At 40.6% G+C, this 25,076-nt stretch overlaps 1 protein-coding gene across 1 annotated transcript in view; it reads right to left on the bottom strand.

Moving 5' to 3' along the window:
* Window positions 1-24,010, bottom strand: part of REV3L (REV3 like, DNA directed polymerase zeta catalytic subunit) — a 123,841-nt gene extending 99,831 nt beyond the window's left edge. The window contains exon 1 of the mRNA XM_040597762.1: window positions 23,764-24,010. Coding sequence (XP_040453696.1) covers window positions 23,764-23,902 — 139 coding nt within the window. The 5' untranslated portion in view covers window positions 23,903-24,010. The remainder of the gene's footprint in view (window positions 1-23,763) is intronic.
* Between the last annotated feature and the right edge of the window lie 1,066 nt (window positions 24,011-25,076).

Raw genomic sequence — 25,076 nt, 5'->3', positions numbered from 1 at the left:
TGATTCTGTATACGTTCATCATGAGATCCCCTCTTCTATGCAGAAAGAAGAGACAACAACAGAAGCCACTTGCCCTTTATGCCCTGAGGTACATGGTGTGAAAGCACCCACAGGTCATCTTCTCTTAGGTCACAAGCAGTCAGGAGGATCAAATCCTGTACAAGGTGAATTACTGATCAGATGCATTTCTAAGGACAAGCACATCTCAAAAAATTGGTTTAGAGCTAAACTTTACTCAAATTGTGCATTTAACAGCTGCTTTGGGAAGACAACACACGACTCCCTGCTCTATGACACCAACCTCTCTCCATCATAGTAAAATAATGGCAGACACCCTGATTAGGAAAAGACACACTTAATTTTAAATAAAGTTTAATAAAGTTACATTTAGCTTTAAATACTGAGCGTGACAGTGACACCAGCTGAAAGACACCACAACTCATTGCTCAAATGCTTTGAAAAGCACAGGCATGATGTTTTGCCTGTCAACCCTGGAAGCATGAACAGGTGCACAAGTTACAGCAGGCTGAACTAGCACACAGATTTACAACACATCAGCTGCTCCTGCCGTGACAGTTTGCATAGCTGTTACTACAGGATAACACCATTAGAGTGGTGCTGCAAAGCTAGCAAGCTCTCTCATGAACTCCAGGATACAAAAAGCACAATCCTACCCACAGGTTTTACTTAAATCCCCAGTACCTGGGGTCAGCTGTTTACATACAGCTCAGATGAGCGCAAACCAGTAAGCTCTGATATAATGCAAGGAGCCTAACAGGGAACCGGAACTGAAATCCTTCTACTTCACAAACCTATGTTTAAATTGCTGAGACTAAACTAGAACCAGTACTTCCCACCCAGACACAACCCTAAACTGATACAGCAGTGAATCATATTAATGCAGTGGGCTGATACTTGGTGTACTTTTTTTTTTTAAAGTTATGGGGGAATATTTGTTCAAATTATCTGCCATCCAGTGTATTACAGACCTAAAGGTTTACCTGGTAGCTCACATGACAAAAGCAGTCATTCTAGAAAGATCCATGTCTACCTTTAGGAGGCGAGGATGCTACCACTTTCGTTTAACAGGCAGTTCAAAATCCCTTCCATTCCCCTCTCTAAAACTCTTCTTTGCTTAAATACTTGTTTGTTCTGTAGTTTGAATCTAACTAGCTTAAATTTCAGCTATTTGTTCTTTCAGTAGTTTTATTCACTAGACTAGAACTTCTCATCACTTCTTCACTAGCCCCTGTTACAATGTAACAAAAATATTTATCTTAATGATCTTTAAAGGATAAAAAAACATGTTTGAGCTCTCTTCTGAGCCTTCTATATTTTTTCAACATAATCTAAAATACATTAGTGCAGGAGTCGGACACGCTGCTTATCACGTTTCACAAATGCTACCTGCAACCTCCTCAGCATTCTCCTGTAGTCATAAGTGACATTAGCTCTTTCAGTATCACACTGATATTAATTCAGTTGCTTGTCTGCAATGACCCAAAATTCTTTTCACAGTCACTGTTTTTTCTACCATGGGCACTGCTTACATTCTTTGTTCTCAGATACAACATCCCACTTCGTCTGAATACCCAAACTCTATCAAGTGATTTATCTAACTACGTATGACTGCTGCACTACAACTTCCAGCAATTCTTTGCCTTCCCTGAATTCTATCAACATTGTACACTATAGATACAAACTAATTACACAGTCAACTTGTACTATAATAGTTTTTTATAAATAAATATTACAACCAGTAGCTTTTCATGTGAAATATTTATGTTCCTTAAAGGGACAAAACCCCTAAAGTTATTAAACCTCCCTAAAAATCAAACTCCAGCTCTCACCCTGCAACCACATACCATAATTTAAAAGAAATGAAAGCACACAGCATCAGGTGACATGCCAAGTTATCAGAAAACTTTTACCTTGAGTTCTGTATATTGCAGTGAATATTTAAAATAATAATAATCACCAAGCAGCTACTCTGTGTCCTCTACACTCAATAAATTACTTCTGTTAGTTTTATTACAGTTAGAATGAATATTATTGTTCACCAGGCCAGAAAGAGCCAGTATGCTTTTACTTCATGAACAATAAAGCTGCAATAAACCAAACAGTAGAATAAAAACATAAAAACACATCAATCACAATACCAAAAACATATGTGCAAAAGCATGCAAGGATTAGTATTTTTATCAGAGTTCAAAACCAATCTAGCTGAACACGAGATACACTGTCTATTAAAAACATAATAACATTTCTAACTACACACATTTTATCTTTACATATGGTAGTTGGAGCATGTGGGTGTTTTCATTCAAATAAGCAGCACTGCAGCTGAAATGTCTGCATTCTAAAATTTTACCTGCAGGACTAAAAGAACATTGTCAAACTCAGAATTCCTCCCCACACACTTCTTTTTACTTATGTTGAAGTGTTCCTAGTTTAAAATTCTTTGGCACTCGTTGCAATCACCGAAACTGACACATTTAAATCTGCTGAAGGGATACTCTGCATGCTAAGGGAGCTGTTAAATGCCAACAATCAAATGTAACTTAATCTGAACTATGCAAATTTTACTAAGTGTTGGCTGTTTGCCTTTGTTCCATGATTGAAGATTTAATCACTTACAGACTTAACAGTATGTCTCTCCTCAAACTAAGGTAAGTTCTTAGAAGACTAATGCTCCAGTGCAACAGCTGCAGTATATCAGCATGGGCAACTAGAGTGTATCTCTGTTAGCTGTACTGAATTTCTCCCTTAATTTCACCTGGTTAAAATCATAGTCCTTTATCCAAATAGTTAATGGTCACCCTTATATTTTTAGGGAGTCACAAATTATATGTCAATGCTCTTCTGAAAAGACTGATTAAATTAAACTAAAATATAATCAACCCAGTCCTGAGCCTTAAATCACTGAAATAAGTTGTGGGCAGTACCATTTGACTCCCACAAAATGGATACCAAAAAAACCCTCAGCAATTAAATACCACATAAGTATTAAAACTTTTCGATACGGTTGTATGAGGAGGAGGCAGCCATAAACCCAAATTGTTTCCATTTAAGTAACTTTCAAACAAACCCTTTCCTTTTAAAGTAAACCTTTTTAAGGAGTAGGTTTGAAAGTGTAACAACTTACACATACTGAGGTTTATGTTTGCTGTAACCCACTAAGATAATTTCAATTATATTTCTTTTAAAAGGAAATCATGTCCAACAAGAACATTTTAAAAGAAAATCAAACCTAGAATTACAGAATTTTTCTAAATCCAGCTTGTGACAGAGACCATCTCTCTCAAGCAGGTGCACAACAAGTATCCTCAGTTTTGACAAATGGATCCACGATATTCATTCAAAACTGAGAAAGAGCTGGTTTTAGTTTGAATTCCATTAATAAATACTATGTAGAAATTACTTAGGTATTATTTATTTCAATTGAAGACAACATAATGAGTTTGAAATACTTCAACAAAACAAAGAACAAAATCTGAAATACAAACTAGTTGGATAAACCTATTTTAATGCAGGTATATTAAATGCAATTCTTCTGTCACATAGCAGACTTGACAGAAGAGTTGGAAGGATCCTCTGGGGACCATCTAGTCCAACTTCCCTGCTCAAAGCAGGGTCACCTCAAGCAGGTTCACTATGACCCTTCTCCAGTATTTTAGTTGTGTGGTGGGGATTTTTTGACTCCAGTTTCTACACAAATGTATTTTGACAAGCGTTTACGCCATCCAATCACAATTAACCTTATGTCCAACAAAGAGAAACAAAAGAAAAAGCAGTGAAGCAATTTTTTCTTCGAGGGAATAAATATCATTAAACTCCACTAATTAACATGTGCATGCCTACAACTGAAGCCCCCTAAACTGTCAGTAATTGTAACAGTAAGCCTAAAAATTTTACAATACGTGTTTCAGAAAAGCAATTCCAAATCTAAGAGTTTGCTGCTGTTTAGTTTAATATCCATGTATGCATGTCCCTTTACTAATTTTATTGACTCTTATCAGTCTGCCTGGGCTCTATGTTTTTCAGAATGCGAATAAGATGCATATAAATATGGTACTACTTTCTGGAGCTCAATGAACAGTGAAACAGTAAAGTACTCTGATATTTTAGAACATCACTATTGGCACGCAGATTGGCACAGTTTTAACAGTGGATTAGTTCATACCTCAGAGCTATTGTTTCAAGCTCTCTGACAGCTCAAGCAGACAATATTTTATTGGAATGACTTCGTTTTGGTGTTGAATGTTTCCTTGCAACTATAATTACAGAATCGGTTCTCACCTGAAAACAAAGTTAAGATGACAAATCAAAAAACACAGGCCTACCTGTGTTCGCAAGATGCTTTCTTAATATGTCCCCTGGGATTGCTGCTATTATTCTAAGAAGTTTGGCTTTACACAAAATCCTACTGAAATTGAAGACGGCAAGGAACAGCATACAGTATACAAACCCGCATTCAAGATTCCACTAACAGAACTTTATTGATTCAGGTTTTGAAAATTTATTGTCTAATGATCACCGTGTTTAGAAAAAGGAATCAAACATCTATACAAGTTTAATATAAATATTTCAAATCTTACTGTATTAAACCTTTGAGTTGAAAAGATTGTCAAAAGCAACGGGAATGCTTAAAGGATGCAAGAGAACTTACTTGCACAAAAAGAAATTTCTTGCACTGAGGAAATTATCATCACCACCACCACCTAGCTGGAAAGAAGCGGGTCCTCGCTTTTTGTCTGTAATCTGTTTAAAAGCTACATATTTGGTAATAGGATGGAGGACATCCCCCATTTAAGATACCCATGGGACTTCATTAAGCTCCTCACTACAAACTGGTAACTGAAATAACAACATCCCAACAAAATACAGACATCTCACTGCATTAATCAAAGGTCCATGTGGACTAAGGGGTTTTAGTACAAAAGCAGGGGTAATACAAATCTGAAAAAAACCCTAAACAACAAAAAGCACATTGGAGTAGTTTAGGACTGAGTATTAGCTAAGAGGGAGCAATGGAGAGGGGACAAAACTAAACAAAATATAATCCATTTAACTCCCAGGACACCGTACAATTCTTAAGTAAACAGGATGAAGTTTCCTTATCACAGTAACTTGGGGATAACATTATAGATTAGCTATGAGAGGTATTTTTATGCATATTGAATATAAACTTTTGATGAAACTATTATGAAGCACACATTTGAAACCAGTTTATTCCATACTAGTTGGTTTTCTGTAGTGGCTTCATTGCTTTTTACCCAAGGGCTTACAGAAATGAGTATTTATTCTTTTTTTCAGCTGATGGCAGAAAAGACATATGGTAATCTTCCCAAACCATTGTCTTGCCATGCTACAACCACTGGAATAGTAGAAGCTAGCCCTAAAAGAAAACAAAGAGGACTAGAAGCTACTGAACATATTTTTCTTTTCATTGTCAGAGAAGCCATTGTCTCCACCTCTTTGAAAATAGCTTTTGCTTTAGTCACATGTGTGTTTAGATACCCTTGTAGCTGGTTGCCACATGGAGAATTCAAAGATTAGCAACCAAGTCTGAAGACCCAGGTTAATCTTATAAAACACCATTCGGTGATTCTGCATCTTCAGTACAGTTTTTGTTCACCCATGTACCTCTAGTGGTATATTCTACTTTTCACACTGAAGTTCTTTAACAGCTTTTACCAGGACATTATGTCAGCGTACATGTCCTTCGAGAGCAACTGCAACAAAAGGACTGGAGGACTACAGGCCCTCAAATAACTTTACCTGTGTCATCATGGCAAGCTTGAGTAAGAAATGTGCTTGAATTCCAATCTATGACTTTCCCTACATTCAGTAAACTTGACCAAATCTGAAAGCACATGCAGGTTGTTAATGTAAATGATGACGATACATTTCTGGGCAAGAACCAAAAGCACTATTGCTAATCGCAAAGACACACCTCTGAAGAGCACTTATGAGCCTTCATCATAAGCAATTATTTAAGTTTCCAAAAGTTGAAAAGAATAGCTGTCTTCCTGAAGCCATGCAACAATCTCAGCTAATCATCCAGTGTCAGGAGACAGATGAAGTTTATACAAGTTCAGAAGCATGCTGACAAATGACACCTCCAATTTTTTTGCCCCTTAGGTCTGTTGGACAGTTATTGCTGCAGTTAACTCACAGTCCATAAAGATTACTAATTAGTAAAATGTTTTTGGGCTGTTTTAATATAAAGCTGCCATCATCTCTCACGTCTAACAAACAAACAAACAAAACAAAAAGATTCTCAGGATGTACCCCCTTTTGTAAAGCAGTAACTCTACTTAACTAGAGGCCCTAGTTCAAGTTCAGAAAAACCTCTGAGAACAGCAATATCACAGACACAAATATTCCTGTCCTCGTGTTTCAGATTTGGAAGTATTTGTATTTTATTTCCAGTATTAATGTTAATTCGGGAATTTGGGCAACAATGCTTATATGCTAAACAAATATGTTCACAAAGTTTAGGTCAAGCTGGCACATCCTCTCAAGTCATCAAAACTGATGATGAAAGGACTTGTAATCAAGGGAGTCAACCTCGGGGAACAAAGAACAGATAATGATAAGAACACTATTATCTAAGTTATGCAGAAAGAAGCCTCCAAGTGAGAAAGTTCTGGCCACAAGAAGAGACAAGCTGATAAGGTGTTGCAACCCACAGATAATTAGTTGAAAGTAGGACAAAGGTAATTGTAGTAATGAGAGTTCACCCACCACTCACCACCACCCTCCAGAAAGAGGGCAAATCCCCTAAAAGAACCTCAGTGGCACTGTCTGAGGATGTGCACTAACTTGCACTAGAAGCGAGAAACTTGTAAACAATCCTGTGCATGAATGAAAATGACTATGTAATGTACCATGAGTATGCAAGCACTCTACTGCTTATGTAATGAGTACCCTCGAGTAGCTTGGAAGAAAGATTCCCCCATGCACCCAGCACTGCAATAAACCAATGTCGGCTTTCTAAATTATCATCTGGTTTGGAGAGTTTTCCTGGCTACAATTTTCAGTAACAGTATAACTTTTACTCCAGGCAACAAAATCTTTTCCACTGTCCCAGCTCCTGGTCCTTTTGAGAGAAAGGTTTAATTCAATCCTTTGTTAATAATCTCATCATTATTGTTCAATGTGTTTAAGAAACAACTGACACACCTGAACTTGTTCAGGCATCCAGAACAAAAGAACCTGCAAATATAGACAGCAAAGTTCTAGATAATGAAAAAAAGGATTTTTTTTAAATTTTCACTTAGATGAAACTGTGAAAATATGATGATGTAGCTTCAAATTACCTAGATCAGACTACCAGTGCAGCACTGTGACAATTTATAAATTAGGATCTTTCTTCTACTTTGTTTTAATTTTTTATAAATATTAGAAGCATTTTCCAAAGCCTCACAGGTAACTGATGGAAAAAACAAAATCTGAATCCTAACACCCTAACCATCAGACCATTCTTCAACACTTACTCTTCCAGTGGACATTCAAACACTTGTATAACTGGAAGAAACAAACCATAGACAGGAACAAAAACCTGTGCTTAGAAGGTATTTTATATTGTTAAAACCAACAGCCAACTGAGTATTTCAAGTCCTAGTCAATTAATTTGAATATATAAAAAGTAAAATAAGTAAGTACATAAAGAGCAAAGCACAGCCCAACAGGAACTTCTCACACAGGTGATCGCTACACCACAGTATTAATAGTGTTGGTGTGGGCTGGGAAAACAACCAGAAAACCTCATATTGAGAGAAAGTAATAGTAAGTCTTGTGCAATTCTAAAGAGAAGCTGACTATTAAAGCTTCTGGGGCTCCAGCCCTTCAAGAGACAAAGAATTCCTTCATCATTTCTAGGAAAAGCAGAAAAGAATTGCCATCAAAACCACCAAAAGAACTTTAGATCTAAAGACACAGGTAAGACTATTTTTTATCTTTGCTTTGGTCAGAAAAATCATTCAGCAGTGTCATCAGTGTTTCTGCAGTCCTGTTTTAAAATAAATGTTGTTCTTAGCAAATTCAAAATTGTTTATACTACATATTATTCACTTCTTCAGAAAAAAAATTAAGAGAAAGAAACCTTACATTTCTAACACTTTGGTAACAAAGACAGACTTCCAAGTAAGAATCATTTTAACCCCGTGCCTGTAGAAAAATTGTTCCTCTGGCTCTGCTGTTGCTATTCATAGACCTCTAAGCAGCTACTAGTCCAGACCAGATGACTGTAACAAATTCAAACACTTCTGGCAGAGGCATGTTTATTATTTTCCAATATGACTGTGTGCCAAGTTTCCCTGTCCAGGATATTTTTTTTTTGTTTTGTTTTTGTTAAGAAAGGAACTGTGTGAGCCAAACTATGTCAGGGCCTATCCTTCAAACAATTCTTTCAGAACATGGAAGTGCACTAGCACGTATGCAGACTTGTATTTGAATATGGTTCAAAAGCATTAGAAGTCACAGCACAGTCAAAACTTTTAATCTTCAGAAAACAAAATGTGATGCTATGAGCCCTTGAAATAATTTATCAGTTCAGAATACTCAAAATCTTTCTTAACATGTGAATTAAAAAGCATAAACTTTAATGAAATAAGCTGAAATTGATGAACACAGCCATCTTTAGCTCCCCTCACAATATAACTTTTTAATAACACCTTTTGTTTTATGACTTTGAATTCTAAAATATCTGTTTCCAGTCTATTGATCATCAGTTTAGCTGTACAAATCTGCACACAATATTATGGCATAAAGGTACACATCTTGTGAGGAATTCTTAGAAGCACTGGTGTGTATCATTATCTTAAATGATGGTCTTGTGATTAAGACATCTAAGGGAAAGAAAAGGAGGATGAATCCTCCTTAAAACCCCTCATGACCTTGTACAACTCATTCAATCCCTCAGCCTTGACTCCACATCTATAATAACCAATTTAAGAATTACTTAAGTATTTTAGAGCACAAAATCATCTGCTAACTGCATACATGGCATTCAGACACGTGATAAATACTCCAAAAACCCCCGTCTTGCAGGAGTAGAATTAAAAGAAAGAAAAGTCAAATGTCTCTGCAAAGGTTCTGCACATGACTCTGCTTTCAATCTGAACATAATCTTGAAAGGCCAACTTGAATGAGTTATTCTCTTGCAAAAGTTTAATCCAATTTAAAATAACTCTAATTAGCAAAAGTACAAAGTAATGACCAAACAGCAGAGATATAGCTTAAAAGTGCAGTGGTTTGATATGGAAAGTCTTTTGATGTATCTTGCTATTATCAGGTTTTCAGGTCTTTATGTATAAAATTCCATTTAGGAGATGAACTGGGGAGTTCTGGAGGAGACAAAAACCTTAAGTTATGGCTGCATGAAAAATAACAATCACTTTAAAATTATGGTCATAAAGAAATAAACCAACCTCATACATAAATCACAAATGAGAGTGTGAGTTCTGCTTATTCTCTCTTACAAATAAGTAACTACTACCCTTGACAATTATGCATTAGAAAAGACATAGGACTCCAATTATTTTTTCTAAATAAAAACATTTGTAGCACATCTCTACTAAAAAAAATACTGTAAGGGTGGAACTCCTGGAGGTAGCCAGAAATACATTGTTTTTATAGGAATTGTAACATTATATACTTTTGAAAAAACAAGTCTTGATGTTATGGAACTGCATTAGCCAGGCATCTACTGACAAACTTGCACCCAGCTGAAGAAATGTCCCCTGAATTTTTAATAATGTCTCAAATATTAAGAAACTGTCATAACACAAAGAAAAATCTAATACATGATTTCCTACAACAATGTCGAGTTAGCAAAAAATCTTTATATGTGACATTTTTGACACAATCCTGTTATTGTGGCTGCTACTGTTCAATAGCTAGGGATCAAGATCTCTGTTAACAGACAATTACAGAACATAAATAGTTGTCTCCCCACTGGAAAAAGCACAACACATTTCTAAATAAATATTAATTAGAATTATCATAATCTACTGGATTTCTCACTTTTTTCACCTTTCACTTAATGGAAATTATGAGTTTTAGCTGCATCCACAATTCCTCTTGTTGCAGTTTATTTCTCACTTTTGGAAAGGATCACTCCATTTTCATCACATTCTTTACTAACAGTAGAAAATGTCTGATTTTTTTTTTTTTAAATAGATTTCTTAACTGCTTGAGCAAGTTCTAAGTACAACACTACAACAATTCCAACCATTACAAACCCTCTTTGGAGTAAAGCCTTTTGCCCGTGATTGGGCCTATGCAGAAACAGCACTAAGCCTCATGAGAGATGATTTTTAGAAGCCTTTTTAAAGTGAAATAGTTCAACATACAGCTTGGCAATGAGAGACAGTGATGTCCAGTTGCAACTGAGCTTATTTTAAAATACGTGACTGAAGTTCCTGAAGGGAAAAAGAGCTCTTGACCTCACCATGCAACTACAAAAACAAAGAGCAACAATTTTCACTACAGATGCTATGCTGAATTCAGAGCTAAACAAGAACTCACAAAAGCAGAAACTACCCTAGATCAGATTTACTTTTGAGTTAGGGATGAGTGTACACAGAAGCTATTTGCCAGAAAAACAACACTTCATGCAGCTGGCGCCTTATCCTTTTACATGGCTAGCCTCCAACATCAACTTGGAGATTTCCTTGTTCTAAATGCTGGCAGCTACTAGAACATAGGTTGATGAAAAAACACTTTTCTCCTTGTAAAATACATAATGTCTTATAGTGATGAATTCTGTTGGTCAACCTAACCAAAAATAAAAAAACCCAACCCAACAGGTTAAATTAAAGGCTGCTTCCTTACATACCAAAACCCCATATTCTTTTCTTTCAACTCCTATCCTAGCTTGCAAACAATATCAGAGAATATAAAGTGCCTTATTTATACATTTAATATAAATGTGTAATTTTATTAATAATTTATTAATAATATTAATATCCACATAATAATCACAACACATTAAACACTCAAATTAGAGACTGCTTAGAACACAGTGCTTTGGAAAAAAACATTGTCATCAGATGCTGTAAAACAGCGGCTGTACTTTGAAATATGTAATCTTGTTTTCTTTTCATAGAGTGATTTTATTAAGACATTGCATAGAACTACATTTAGTTCTCACACTTCTTTTAAAATGGAAAAAATACAAGCACTACAAGGAGGAAAGAAAAATTGTACTTCAAAAAAATATGTATTAGTATCCTAAGAGTAATTACAACGAGGATTTCATGGTTTATTCCTTAGCTGGAACACTAGAAAGAATTTGTGGAGTTGTAATTAAGGTCCAGTTCACTAACACTATGAAAACCATATCATGCCATCCCTTTCACCAGCACTGTAAGTTTCATGTAAAAATCTACCCAAGAAGTAATAAAGCAACACAGAGATTTTGGCTGACACCAGTGACAATAACCTACTTTTAAGAATAATGAGAAAACCAACACCAAAAATTACACTGTGCTAACAGAGAACCCAGTTATTTGGGGACAACAAACTGAGTCTACCTCTGTAAAAAAAAAAAAACAAAACCACAAAACAACCCCCCCCAAGCCTCCTCAGCTCAGCAAATACATTGCATCAGACTTTCCCCTGCTCTTCCCCCTTCCCCACAATTCTAAGTGACTTCCCAGCGTAAAAGCACTAACAAATAACCACACTGTGCATTTGTCCAAACACAAGCCAAATAAAATCAGATGGCTTCAGAAAGCAACATTTATGCAATGTGACAGTTACTGCATCAAACTCATGGACTAAAAAACTCCTGTTCAATATTGCACGCCATAAAACATTTAAAATTATTAACTAAACCCAAAATAAAAAAATGCAAGCTACTGGATTTGCAGATTCATCAGTCTAACTTAGAGGAATATGCAGAGATTCAACTGTATGATCAAGCTTAAAGTTTCAACTGATGGCTGCTGCAAAACAGCTGTAAAAACAGCCAAAGTTTTGTACTACTCTGTTTTAAACTTTACTTGTGCTCCTCCTGACCCTTGAATACTAAATTACGTATCTTCAAAAGCATTACACTGCAATCTTAGTCACCAGGTTTTCTCCTAAACTAATTTCTTACTAAATGTTCTCTGGCCAACTTCACTCTGATCTACTGTTATTTTTCCATCACCATTCCATCTCCCCAAGTTTATTGTCAAATGCATAAGCTTCAGCTTCTCACCATCAATGTTCTACTATCAAAATACCCAGTCCCTGGTCATGAGGGTGCTACAAGTGAAAAAAAGCAATCACACATCCTTTAAAAAACTAGAATTCAAACATTCAGTGAAATTAAATGGTTTACTATGAGTCAGATGGCTACAGAAGCCAAATTATTAATAAAATTTAAACACCGCATTGCTAGTGGTTTCCACATGAGAATGACACTCTGAAAAAGCCAAAGAATAACTTGGAAAGAATAAGGTATTACTAAGGGTTTTTTGCAACATACCAAGCTTACACAAAACAAGTGAGATTTTTTACAGAACTGAAGAACATGACAAACAAACAGGCTACAGAAAGCCCAATCACACTGAAGAAGAGATGATCAGTTGAAGAAATTACCTGTTCCTCACTGTGTTTGGGTTTTGTTCTGTTTTTTTAAATCTGCCACATATGCATGTACATTATGCAGGCCCACTTATCTTTCTCTGCTAGCAGAAGATGTATTTTCTTGTGCATGCATCACACTGCAGTGTCAGGCCTGAAGTCTGGCTGGTTTTAGGGTTTTTCTACTGACAAACTGGGAAGATGAACACCAGATATTTAGAATTTGTTTTATTTACATTTCCACATCACCTAAATATAGTAATACAAATTTTCATGAAAGAAGGCAACACAAAACATGTCCATAAACTGCACAGTGCTCATGAGAATATTGTTCTCTGCTATGTTCTGCACCTCTTGGACAGTTTTCAGTCAGGGGGAGCTTTGTTTTCTTTCTTCCTTCTCCCACTGCACACAGCAATAAACCTCACATAACACCTCATCTACTTCCAGCCACAAGTCTGGAGATAAGAAATTCCAGGGGGTGAATCAGTCCCATGAGCCAAAGCAAGTGAAACCAAAAGGGAGCAGCCTTAGATAACTGGTCCCTGTTGTTGCAACTGCACCGTCAATATTTTCCACAGTCCTGGCTCTCAGCACTCTCCTTCCTCACCCCCCGCCCCCCACTCCCCAGTTCACCTCACATGCTCTACATATTCCTTTCCGTTCCCAGCCTTCCTTTCAACACATCCTCCCCTCCTCCTGTTTTTCCATTCAGGCAATCCCTCCTACAAAATTCCACTTCAAAATAATGACAAACAATATTGCCATGCCATCCGTTTTCTTAACATATCACTCTTTCTACACCTTTTAATGCTCTGTTTATACGGAACATATTTTTTTTTGAGTGAATACTATCCACCATTATCTGCACAGCATTTAAAACAACTGGTTTCTGTTCTGAAGTCTTTCATCTTTAATATAGCAGTGGCTAAAAATGACTATTTATTTCCTTGATTACGTTTTCAACTGCTGGGGTAAGCTCACCATGACATGCTGGCAATATCTGTAAATGCTTAGCAGAACTTTATTCTGTTCTTCCCAACTATTCTAAGGCGAGGGCTTTCACTGTTTTGGTGTGTCTTTTTAATGCATCAGACTCAAAACAGGAATGTAGACTGTAAAGATACAAAAGTCATCTCTGCATGGGAATTGCAGGTTTACAAACATACATGTGAATGTACAAATTCCTTAAGAACCATACATAAAAAAACATAACAAAGAATGACCTCATTACCATGGCAAGTTAAATTACTTTAGCACAACATATGCCACTTTTCTGAAGGAAAACATGGGACAATTTAAAACTGTACTTATGATATAGTACACCTTTTTAACCAAATGATGACTTATATTCAGTTATTTTACATTATTCCTATGCTTTCTGTTCAGGTAAAACATACCATCAAAAATCAGAAAATACAGATCCAGGATTTATTACTTTTACATAGCCATACTGTACCCAAGGTATCTGCACAGAAGTTTTATAAATACTACAAAAACCTTGCTGCAATCAGAAATGAAATGAAGTGCATATACTTTCACCTCAGAGGATGGCATGTTAAAAAAAGGAAGAGGTAATAACAAAGCATGCACTGGAGAGCTCTATAAAACAGATTTGACTGTTATGCAGCAGGGAGAGAAATGAAACTTAAGTGAGGAGAAGCAGCCTTGCAATAATGGAGCACGGAGGCCAGTCATTTGTGGCGTACTTTAGAGGTCAATACTGAGGCAAATATTGTTTAACATCTTCATTAATGACCTGGACATTGAACAGGTGCACCCTCAGCAAGTCTGCAGATGATAAAATTTGGAGGAGTGCCTTATACACCAGAGGGTTGTGCTGACATTCAGCAGGACCTTGACAGGCTGGAGAAATGGGCAGAGAAGAATCTTGTGAAGCCCTACATGGGGAAATGCACAGCGCTTACCTGGGGAAGAATAACTCCATACATCACTATGGGCTGGAGGCAGACTGCCTGGAAAGCAGCTTTGCAGAAAAGGACCCAGGGGTCCTGGAAGAACACGAGCCAGCAATGTGCCTCAGCCACAAAGGTGGCCAACTGGCCTGAGCCGCATTAGGAAGAACAAGACCCGCAGGTCAAGGGGTATGACCCTTCCCCTCTAACTCAGTACTGGTGAGATGCATCTGGAGTGCTGGGTCCAGGTCTGGGTTCCCCAGTACAAGACAGACATGGACACAGCGGAGCCAGGCCATGAAGACAAATAAGGGTTTAGCACATCGGACATATATGGGAAAGCTGCATGAGCCAGGATTTTGTATCCTCAAGAAGAGAAGTACTGGGGGCGGGGGGGTGAATCTTATGAATGTGTACTGCTTCCTCTCAGGCATTTATAAAGAAGAGTGAGTCTGACTCACTAGTGCCCAGTGAACAGACTAGAGGTAATGATCACAAATTGAAACACAAGAAACTTCAAAAAAATTTGGGGTGGGTTTGGGTTTTTTCTTCTCTTTTTTTTCTACACCCCCTCCCCCCCTTGTTTGTTGTTTTATTGTGAGGGTGGTCAAACACCCAGGCAGGCTGCGGCATTTCCATCCTTAGAGCTGGTCTAGGTGACCCTGCTTTGAGCGGGATACATGGACTAACTAGACCATCTCTAGAGGTCCTTTCCAACCTCAACATTAATCTGAGGATAAAGACATGTTTTACTGTAGGAAACAAACAGATAACACGGCAGAACTGGATTATTTTTACTGCTACTACTTAGGTTTAACAGTAAAGATGGGTTAAATCTCAGTTCTGCAAAGTTAACTCAAACAGCTCAAAACGTACAATATTTGATACCAAGCATTTATAAAAATAGATTCATTTTACCTCAACTTAAGAAAGTGCCTGTAATCTCCAAATTGCCTACAGTCAGTATAACAGGTTTCACTGCTTACAAATGTGAATGCCACAAAACCATTTGCTTAATGATCAATGGATAAAAGCATACAAGAACATGAAGGAAGATTCATCTGCAATGAAAGTCTTTTGTAACATTTTAGCTAGGTTAAATAGGTAACTTTTAAAAAGGAAATATAAAAGCTGCTATATCGAGAACTCCAGAAAATAACCTCCTCACCTGAATAATAAATATAATAGGGGTGGCAGCAATAAAAATTTATTCATTACTGATCTGAAGGCAGTACCTGCAGAAGTGAGTGCTGAATCAGTTTCCAATTCCTACTGCTTAATAAGATATGTGCTGTACAGAAACCCACCTAGGTAGTTTCAAACACAAAATGAAAGACTCATTATACATCTCATTATACAAAACTCAGAAAACTTGTATTGTAAACCTCCCCTGAGGAGTAACGCCAAGTATTATGGATTAGGTGCAACATTCCACACAGCCCTTTCAATATTCACACTGAGTACTGCATGTTGATATTGCACCTAAAATAGGACATCCAGCCTTGCTGTAGTAAACACTGGTTTAGTCAGCAAACAGTACAGAGGCACAACCTGAATGTAAATAAGCAGTGGCTGCTCCTACTTCCACTGGAATTTTTAGGAAAAGAACCTGTCCCTGAGGGACAAACCCAACCTAGCCATGGTCTCTGTAGTGAATGTTCTTTCTTTTCTTCTCCTTTCCACATCTAAATCAGTACTCACTAACACCACCAAAATCTTTCAATAACTTTTACAGCTGTAATCAACTTAAAAGACAGCTACTTGGCAACCTTTCTACACTATCTGGATGCAACTGTGTTTACCTGGACATACAAACAGGCTGTACAAAGCACCTGGATACTCGCTGCTGACAAGAGTAACCTCAGTAATCACAGAATGGTTCAGGTTGGCAGGGACCTCTGGAGGTCACCTGGTCTAAACACCCTGCTCAGGCAGGGCCACCTAGAACCAGTTGTCCAGGACCACATCCAGACTGCTTCTGAGTATCTCCAAGGATGATGACTCCATGACCTGAGAATCTGAGAAGGCATGCATGCATACGCCCAGATCACATAACATGAACTCATAAACAGGCAGGCAACGTGATGGACTACATATATACGAGTAAAGGAAGAAGGTGTCCAAAATGGCTGTCTGCATGTTGATCACGGAAAGGCTGGAGCATACAGACATCAAATGGTTCCCTAATAAGCCATATGGCCCAGCCCAGCCAGCAAGTGTGAAGTTTTACTTAAATGTCCTGCCAAAAACCCCACAAATTTCTACACACCTTATAACTTCTCTGTAATAAAAAGCAGCTCTTGAAAGAAAAGAACCTTAACAAACATGCATGAATGAAGCCTGTGCAAACACTGGCATTTCAGACAGTCCCTATATCTAGTACAAACTTTTCTGGTATTTGTTACACCTATAACTTTGGTCAACATGTAAAGGAGTATTATTTTATTGTTTACATTAATTTATTACTGGGCAGGGTAGTAGCACAGAAATAACACTGCTTGTAGACAGTAGCTTCTCCATTATACTATCAGTTCTATCGATTTGATGTGGGACCCTAAGCAAATCCATTCTTTTCTTTACACAGGTATACCTGGCTGTGTGTCACGAACATGCTCCTGAAATGTCAGATAGCAATTCAATAGACAGTGAAACAATTCTTCCCCATAGAATAAACGTAACATAGAGGAGGCATATACAGGAACTTAAAAAACACACACAATTCTAACACACAGGGACAGCACATATGACATGGCGGACAGAGAAAGAAGCACGTTCATCAGTTGTCAACATCCGACAATGACAGATAAGGAGGATGGGATGCTAGCTTTTCAGAAGCTGGCTTTGCAATAGCTAGAGATACAGACTGCTTAATTAAAAAAAAAATAAAAAATTGACTGCTAATTGTCCTGAGATTTTGATCAGCAGATCTCCCTTAACGTGAGACTGAATCTCCAGTGATGCTGTCCAATCATTCTGAAAGATTTCAGCTGCTTCACCTGTGTGACTGAACATCCACCACAGATCTTTCAGTGTGAGTGTTCATGCTGCCTCTTTCCAAATGGTTACATTTTCACTGTCATCATCATCATCCTTCTCAGAGGCCCACTGCACACGGACGTCAATCAAGCCAATCAAGGGTAAAGGACAAAACCAGGGTAATGACAACAGTTAGGAGAACAGGGTATTAAATGATCAATACTGGAACCCTGAAACAAGTGACTGAGAAGAAATGGATAGCATGGTGTTACTGCACCTGTTTCCTTCTTTCAGAGATTTATCTTGTCTACTCAAGACTGCAAAAATTACTAAGCAGGAGCCGTTTCTCAGAGTGTTTACACGTCATCTAATCCTGCCAACTTCAGTTGTGATATGCATGTGCTACTCTGGTGAAAATAAAAGATACAACTATTTTCAGTCCAGTGTGTTATTTTGAGGAGGTTCATTTTACACACTGAAAAAGAAGGTATTTCAATGAGCAGCCAAAAAGCACCCTTAAGAAGTATGCAACAGAACTGGAAGTTGCCGCTGAGGTAGATAAGCTCTTAGTCTAATTCCAGGAGCACTGATCATAAATATCAGCCCCAAGTTACATATTAGACCCAATACCAATACAGCTACTTTGTGAAACACTTTGAAGTCTGCAGCTGATGGAGTTCTAAGCACATAGTGTCAGTTACACATGTATTTTTTGACTGAATTATGAAAGCAGAAATATGTCTAGTGACTTAACCAAGAGGTACACTACAGTAGCAAACAGTATATTGGTTATGAAACCAGTATCTGGATTCTAGTTAGAACATTGATTTTGTCACATTATTTTAAGGTTTATTTAAGAAACAGAATTAAAGCAAGCCATATATACCTGGGTACTAAATTTGCTACTTAACAAGCTTCATGCCAATGGAGCAGAATCTCACCATTTATTCGGGCAGCCTCTCATTGTTTAAACAACTCAGCAGGCAATCTATACAAAGTATGTAACAAATGCCTCAAAAAAGAAGGTTCTTTAAAAAAAAAACACCACCAACCACCACCAAAAAGACCCCACACCCCCAAACACAAAAGCCCCACACCACGCTAGAAAACACACCCTTGTAAGAACCAGGTAGATTACAAGCTAATGACCTCCAGTCACATCATTGGCAAAATGCAAACATTGAAGACAAATTCAGAATAGATACATTATCTCAAATTCCTCATTCCTGCTCCAGCCCTGTTCACATTTCACAGAAGCTATAAACCTCTGGAGAAAAGAGAAACAAATGGACATGAGGCTGTTTTTCAAAGAGTTTTTCAGAAGCATGAGAGGCCTGCCAGTGCAAGATACAGAAATGGTATGCTAGAAGTGGAGCTACACTGTATGATGCTGAAAATCTTCCAGGCCATACTGCAGTCCACAGAATAATCTCCCATCAAGAGCTGCACACTGGTATAGTTTAGGAGATGGTGTGAAAAGGTAAGGCAGAGGCATAAGCTTTACTACAACAGCTGTATCCAATTTTGCATCCTCTCACGAAGAAGCCACAGAAGGGACTGGAAGACTGTTAACAAGAAGTGCCCACTTCTGGGAAATGGAATACAGGAAGCAGCAATAACTGGAACAACGTTTGGCTATGAACATTGAGATAATGAACCAAGGAGGCTACAGGGAATGACCACTGTGAGTCACTGCACCTGAAATGGTAGCCAAAATGAGGGGAGAAAAAAGTTAATCGCAAGCTAGGGGTAGAAAACAGCAAGTTCCTGAAATGAGCTCACTCCTCAAGTGAGCAGCCATAGAGAGAGACACTGGGATGTGATCAGAGACACAGCCTAGCCAGGTCAGTGAAGGGGGAAAGGGGAGGGAAGAACAGAAGCTAAGCAGACGCCTTCACTGAGTCATACCAGAGCTACTGCTTCTGAGAGAGAACCAGATTTAAGCTGGAGAATTTGCCTCTGTTTTTTCCCCTTCTCAGAAAACCAAGAACTGAAGCCACCAAACTTTGATGTCTACCTGAAATGCATTCAGATTTTGCTGACTGTAAACCCCTACTCTAAATTACATCTAGCCTCAGAAAAACTCGTAATCAAAAGCATGCAAGGGTAACTTAATCCTCCTCTTTGGCTGAGTTTTTGTGCTGCCCTAAAGTAAGATTCATTCTTGGATCAGCGATTTCATAACGTAAAATACAAAACCCTTCAAAAAGAGACAAATATATAAGGTGGTGGTTGAGGACGGCAGAGTGATATTATTCCTCAAATTACACGCTGCTTTTTCTTAGGTAAATTCCCTTCTCCAAAAGCCCTCCTGTCAACTGAACACACATTTTAAAATGTGTACCTATTTCTGTAAAATTTCATCACACACATCAGCCTCAAATCACACCAAATCAGAATTCTAATTTTTAAAAATATTTCAACTATCTGTTTTGTAATACTCATTACCAAGTATCAACAGGTATCTTGTATGCGTTTTACAATTAGTATCCTCAGCTACTTGCACTCAGTCTTGTTAAGTGAAGCGATAATTTAGCAACCTCAGCTCATTTGTTAATGTTTCTCCAAACAGGACATGTAGGCTCATCTTGATTTCTTTATGGATGAATATATAGTTTAGTTCTATCTTCCTGCAGTTGAATAAGCACCTGACAGAGATACCCAACTAAGCATTCATAAAATTATTTTGATGTGGTCAGTGAAATCTTGAGGAAAGACTCTTGAGAGCTCAAAATGGCCAAAAGCTAGTAGGAAATAAATCAAAACTTTGATACCTCCACACACCACAACTTAGCAAGAAGAATGACAATTCAAGAACTACTGATTAAACAAAAGACAATATGTGAACAGCAAATTCAATTTTCATTATGATTTCCCTCTAATAAACAGGCCTTGTAATTTTTCAAAGATTTTTCTTTTTTTATAAAAGCATTCACAAAAATTGCTATCTAGCAGAAAAAAAATATTGCATGAGAAGATAATTACATTTTGTTTCGTAGTTGAGCATCACCTAGTGAATTAAAGCCTACTGCTTTTAAGTATAAACATCAACATTACAAGGCTCCTTAGGAGATACAAAGACTACTATGTCAAATAGTACCTATGATCTTATACAATAAAACAGGAATTTAACACTGCTTTCATTGTATTACCACCATGGCAGCGTTGTAGCAATTCTGAAATTACACTTTTGTCCAAGTCACTATGTCAGCAGACATGCTTCAAGCACCAACCAGCTAAAACAGAATGAAATGGCTCAACCAGCTAAAATATATTCAAACCTAAACCCCAGTACTACTTCACCTTTTTCTATTGCAGTCAGAATTTTACTCTTTCACAAACCAACAGAAAACAGCAGGTGGATCTTTGGGCTTAAACAGAATTTTGATTCCTGGCCTTTCAAGTTTTTATGATGCAAAGACGCAGGACATCAAGAGATGACTCACGTTAATACTGCCAAATGCAATGAGATTTCTTCCTCAAAACACCTAAAGAAGTTGTCAAATGTTACTGCCAACACAATCCATTCTAAGATTTCATCCTGCCATTAATTTTGATTAATTTTAATTAAAGTCTGGTTTTTACATCCCCCAACCACCATACCACAACACCACTTTAATTTTATAGATCATACCAGCAAACCTTTGCAAATCAATTGTTAAGTACAGGATTATATAAAAGCCCTCAAAGATAAGGACGCTGGCAATCCTTGTCATTCATGTAACTCACTGAGCACAATACGTCTAGAAGAGGAGGTAGAAAGCATAGGTAGGTGCCTTCAGAAACAATGTCCATAGCTGGTACAAGACACAAGATACAGTCCTGCTAGACATTTGACTTCCTGTACATCTACATAAGCCACTTCCCACATACCAATTAATCCCCCTTCACTCAGCAAGTGGAATTTGGAGTCTGTTCTGAACCGGACTCCCAATCAGCAGCACAGCACGGACACACAGCTTTAAACATACTAAGATTCATGCAGAGTTAGTCATGCCGGAGGTGAAGCAGCCTGTGCAGACATAGCTGTTTGCTGTCATGTAGGCAGCATAGCAGCTGAGCACCTTTCCTGCAGGAAAGACTTACACATTAAACCCTGTGTTTTAAGAAAAACAGGGGGTTTTCTTTCTTACCCACACCAACTCAAGTGAAGACAAGCATCACACTGCCTGTAAGCCAAACAATAAGTACACCCCATTGTCTTATATAGTATGTTAGAAGTTGTTTTACTGTTTCTTTTTCTTCAAAGAAAATGTCAATGCAGATATAAGTGACTACATTTGATTTCAATTTTGTATTTCAACTCTCAAGTAAACAACTGGACGGTCCTCTCTCTGAAGTCACATACATGACTTCTGACAATGACTGCTTAGGTCCAACGGCACAGAAAAGTGACAGAATCACGTCTCCTTTTTTTGAAAAGAAAGAAAATAATGCAGAGATGTAATGAGAAGTTCTTGAAGCTTCGTAGCAAACACTACTAAAGGTATAGAAAGGGAAAAAAACCCCAACATTACTAAGTTTAACAAGGAAATACACAGAAGATAGCCAAGTCACACTCCTTTTGCAGACTGTAGTGAAGTGTCTTCTCTTACCAAGACAAATTAGAAACACTTCTATTATGCAAACTAATATTAAAGTTTATGGTTTGGGAAGCCAGGGATTTCCTACTGTGTTCCTAATAGCTGGACAACTAAACTACTTCACTGTTTACTTTATGATGCCACATTCATGATATGGCATAGCCTAAACATTTTCTTAAAAGAAAATAAGCCTTAATGAGTTAACCACACGTATGCACAGAAAGCTTACTACCTGCCAGACAACCTCGGGCTCTACATTTTTTAATAATGAAATAGCTACTCATGCCATTACATAAATATTATTACATAATATCTCCTTTGTATGCAAAATTAGACCTACAACAAAATAGGTCCTACTATTTCAATATTGTATCTATTAATCCCACTCATTCACTTAATAATGTGGAGCTGTAAATGCTTCAGATCGTAACAGCTTTAGTATCTCACATTGCTCTGTGCCTAAATAGAGGACAGATAATTATAAATAAATAAATAAAAACAACAAAGACAACCACACACACCCCAAAAAAATATGCTCTGCTACAGTAACTGGGTGAAGGGAAAGATTTCACTACTGTGCTTTTTTATTACATGGGTTTTGTCTTGCCTAACATTTAATGTATACACCAATACCTCATTTTCAACACATAAGTCAACAAAATGTGCAGAAATACCTCAATTCCCAAGGTCAGCATTACACAACATTAAGTATAAAGGGATATCAAGCAACGATGCTTACCAAGTATAACATCTCCAAGAACAGGGTGGTTTTTTTTCCCCAACTTAATATTTCACGTATAGGTAAACGACAATAAATATGAAATTCATTTTCCTAAATATTACATTTGCAAGCAACTTGTTCTAATGATCAGAAACATACTTGAGATGTGGGAAGCCTGTAACCATGAGTCCATAGAGAATTGGCAATAAAGAAGTGGGATGTGACATTAGGAAGTCTCTGGGGGCAACATGTGGCCAGCGGTTAGGACGTTCCCTTCTGCACTGCAGCACCAATGCCTACCGTTTCACGCGATTTGTATCACGCTAGTGTAGACCAACATAAACCCCCACTTCGCAAGTACCGCTGAAGTCTCACTTGTGACTAAGCTCCAAGGTCTCCCCTTGCACGCCCCCCGCCCCCCGCCCCGCAGAAACGCGCCTCCCGCCGAGCCGCCCTCTCCCCCCGCACCCTCCCGCCGCTGCCTTGCCTTGCCTTGCCCTGCCCTGCACGGGGGCGGGGGGCGCGGGCGGCTGCCCCCGGTGTTTGCACAGCTGCGGCCGCTCGCTCGGGGCAGCCCCCGCGCCGCGCACAAAGCCCCGGCGGCCGCGGGCCCTCCGCGCCCCGACCCGCACCTGCGGCCCGGCCCGGCTCCTCGCCGCCGCCGCGGGGCGGGCGGGGTGCGCGGCGCGACACGACACCTCCGCCCGCGGCGGCTGCTGGGCTCCCCCGCGGGGACACCCGGGGCAGGTACCCTCCCCGCCGGCCGCCGCCGCCCCGCGGCGCCGCCTGGGCCCGGCGCGCTCCCTCGCAGCCGCCGCTGGCAGGTGAGACGCGCCGCAGCGGCGGGTGCGGAGGGGGGGGCGCGACCCAGCCACAAAGAGCAGGAGCTGCCGCTGCCTCCGCCGCCGGGGGGCCGGCGGCGGGCCCGGCGCCAGCAGGACCCGCGCCGCAGCGGGGCCGTCCCCGCCCGGCCGGGGCCCCTTACCTGCAGGGGTGGCGCCGAAGACTCTGACGACGGGCACCCGCCTGGTCGGGGCCTCTCGGAAGTGGGACTGGCAGGGGTCCAGGCCGGGCAGCGGGCTGCCCATGTAGTAGTCGGCAGTCACGATCCGCACTGAGAACATGTTGTTGGCCGCCGCCGAGGCACGCACTGAGGGAGCGAGCGAGCGCGGAGCCCGCACGGCTCCCCCCGCCGCAGCGAGCGAGCGAGCGCAGCCCCCCGCCTGCCTCTCCTCGCCCGCCCGCCCCGCCGGCGCGCGCACAGCCTCGCACACAGGCGCGCGCCCTCGCACGCGCCTTCTCTGTCTGTCGCTGCTCGCTCGCTCCCCCCCGCCGCCCGCTGCTGCTGCTGCTCCTCCGGGCGCGTGCGCGGCGGCGCGCGCTCGACCGGGACGCCCCGTGGGCTCTAGAGCCCGGCCGGCCGCGGGCGCCTCACGGGCAGCACGGGCCCGGCCCCCCGCAGCACCACGGACACCTCGGCGGCGGCGGCGGCGCCCCGACTCCGGACTGCAGCTGTTGTTGCCATGATGATGATGTCACGGACGCAACCATTGGGGGAACGGGGAGGTGGACGTGCCGTGTGTTGGGGGGGGGGAGGGCGCAACGAGCGGGGGAGGTGTCACTCCCCAACACGCCCCCCCGCCGCGGCTTTGCGGGGGGGGCTCGGCAGACAGGGCGCGAGTGTGTGCGGGAGCGGGGGGAATCTTCCCAATGCTTCCCCTCCTCCCCGGGTGGCGGAGGCGGCGGGGCGGGGGGGGCTCTCGGTGATTCGGCGATCGGCCGCGCGGGCTGGGGCCAGGCTGCGGAATCCCGAGCCGCCGATGGGACGGATCGGGGCGGGGAGGGAGGGCTGTTGGGACACGATGGGGTTAAGCTGGGTCGGCCGCCATTTTGGATGCCGAGCCGCCTCGCTGCGGGAAGGTGAGTCTCCGCACGCTGCGGTGGCTAACAAAAAACTTTAAAAATGGGGGCGACGGGGAAGGAGACGGGGAAACCTCCTGCCGTCGTTCCCCCCGGGGCCGCGGGGGAAGGGTGGGGGTGGGCGCAGCGGCGCCGCTCAGGTGGTGCGTCTGCTGAAGCCTGCGCCCCCTCCGGTTGTAACGGCCCCTGCGCGCGGCTTGCGGGGGGCGAGGCCTGCAGAAGGGCGGTGGCGGTTGGTGCCGTTGCCGAGCGCGCGGGTGGCGGCAGGGCGGGGCCGGGCCGGGCGCGCTGCGGCGGAGCGGCGGGGGCTGGGCCGCGTCCTGTTGGCAGCCTCCCCGCCGCCCCTCCGGGCGGCTCGGCCCCGCGTCAGCGGCCTCC

The sequence above is a fragment of the Falco naumanni genome, chromosome 6, assembly GCF_017639655.2.
Source record: "Falco naumanni isolate bFalNau1 chromosome 6, bFalNau1.pat, whole genome shotgun sequence".
NCBI classification, from domain to species: domain Eukaryota; kingdom Metazoa; phylum Chordata; class Aves; order Falconiformes; family Falconidae; genus Falco; species Falco naumanni.
Note: the sequence above shows the minus strand (reverse complement) of the source record. Positions and strands in the feature narration are given on the sequence as shown.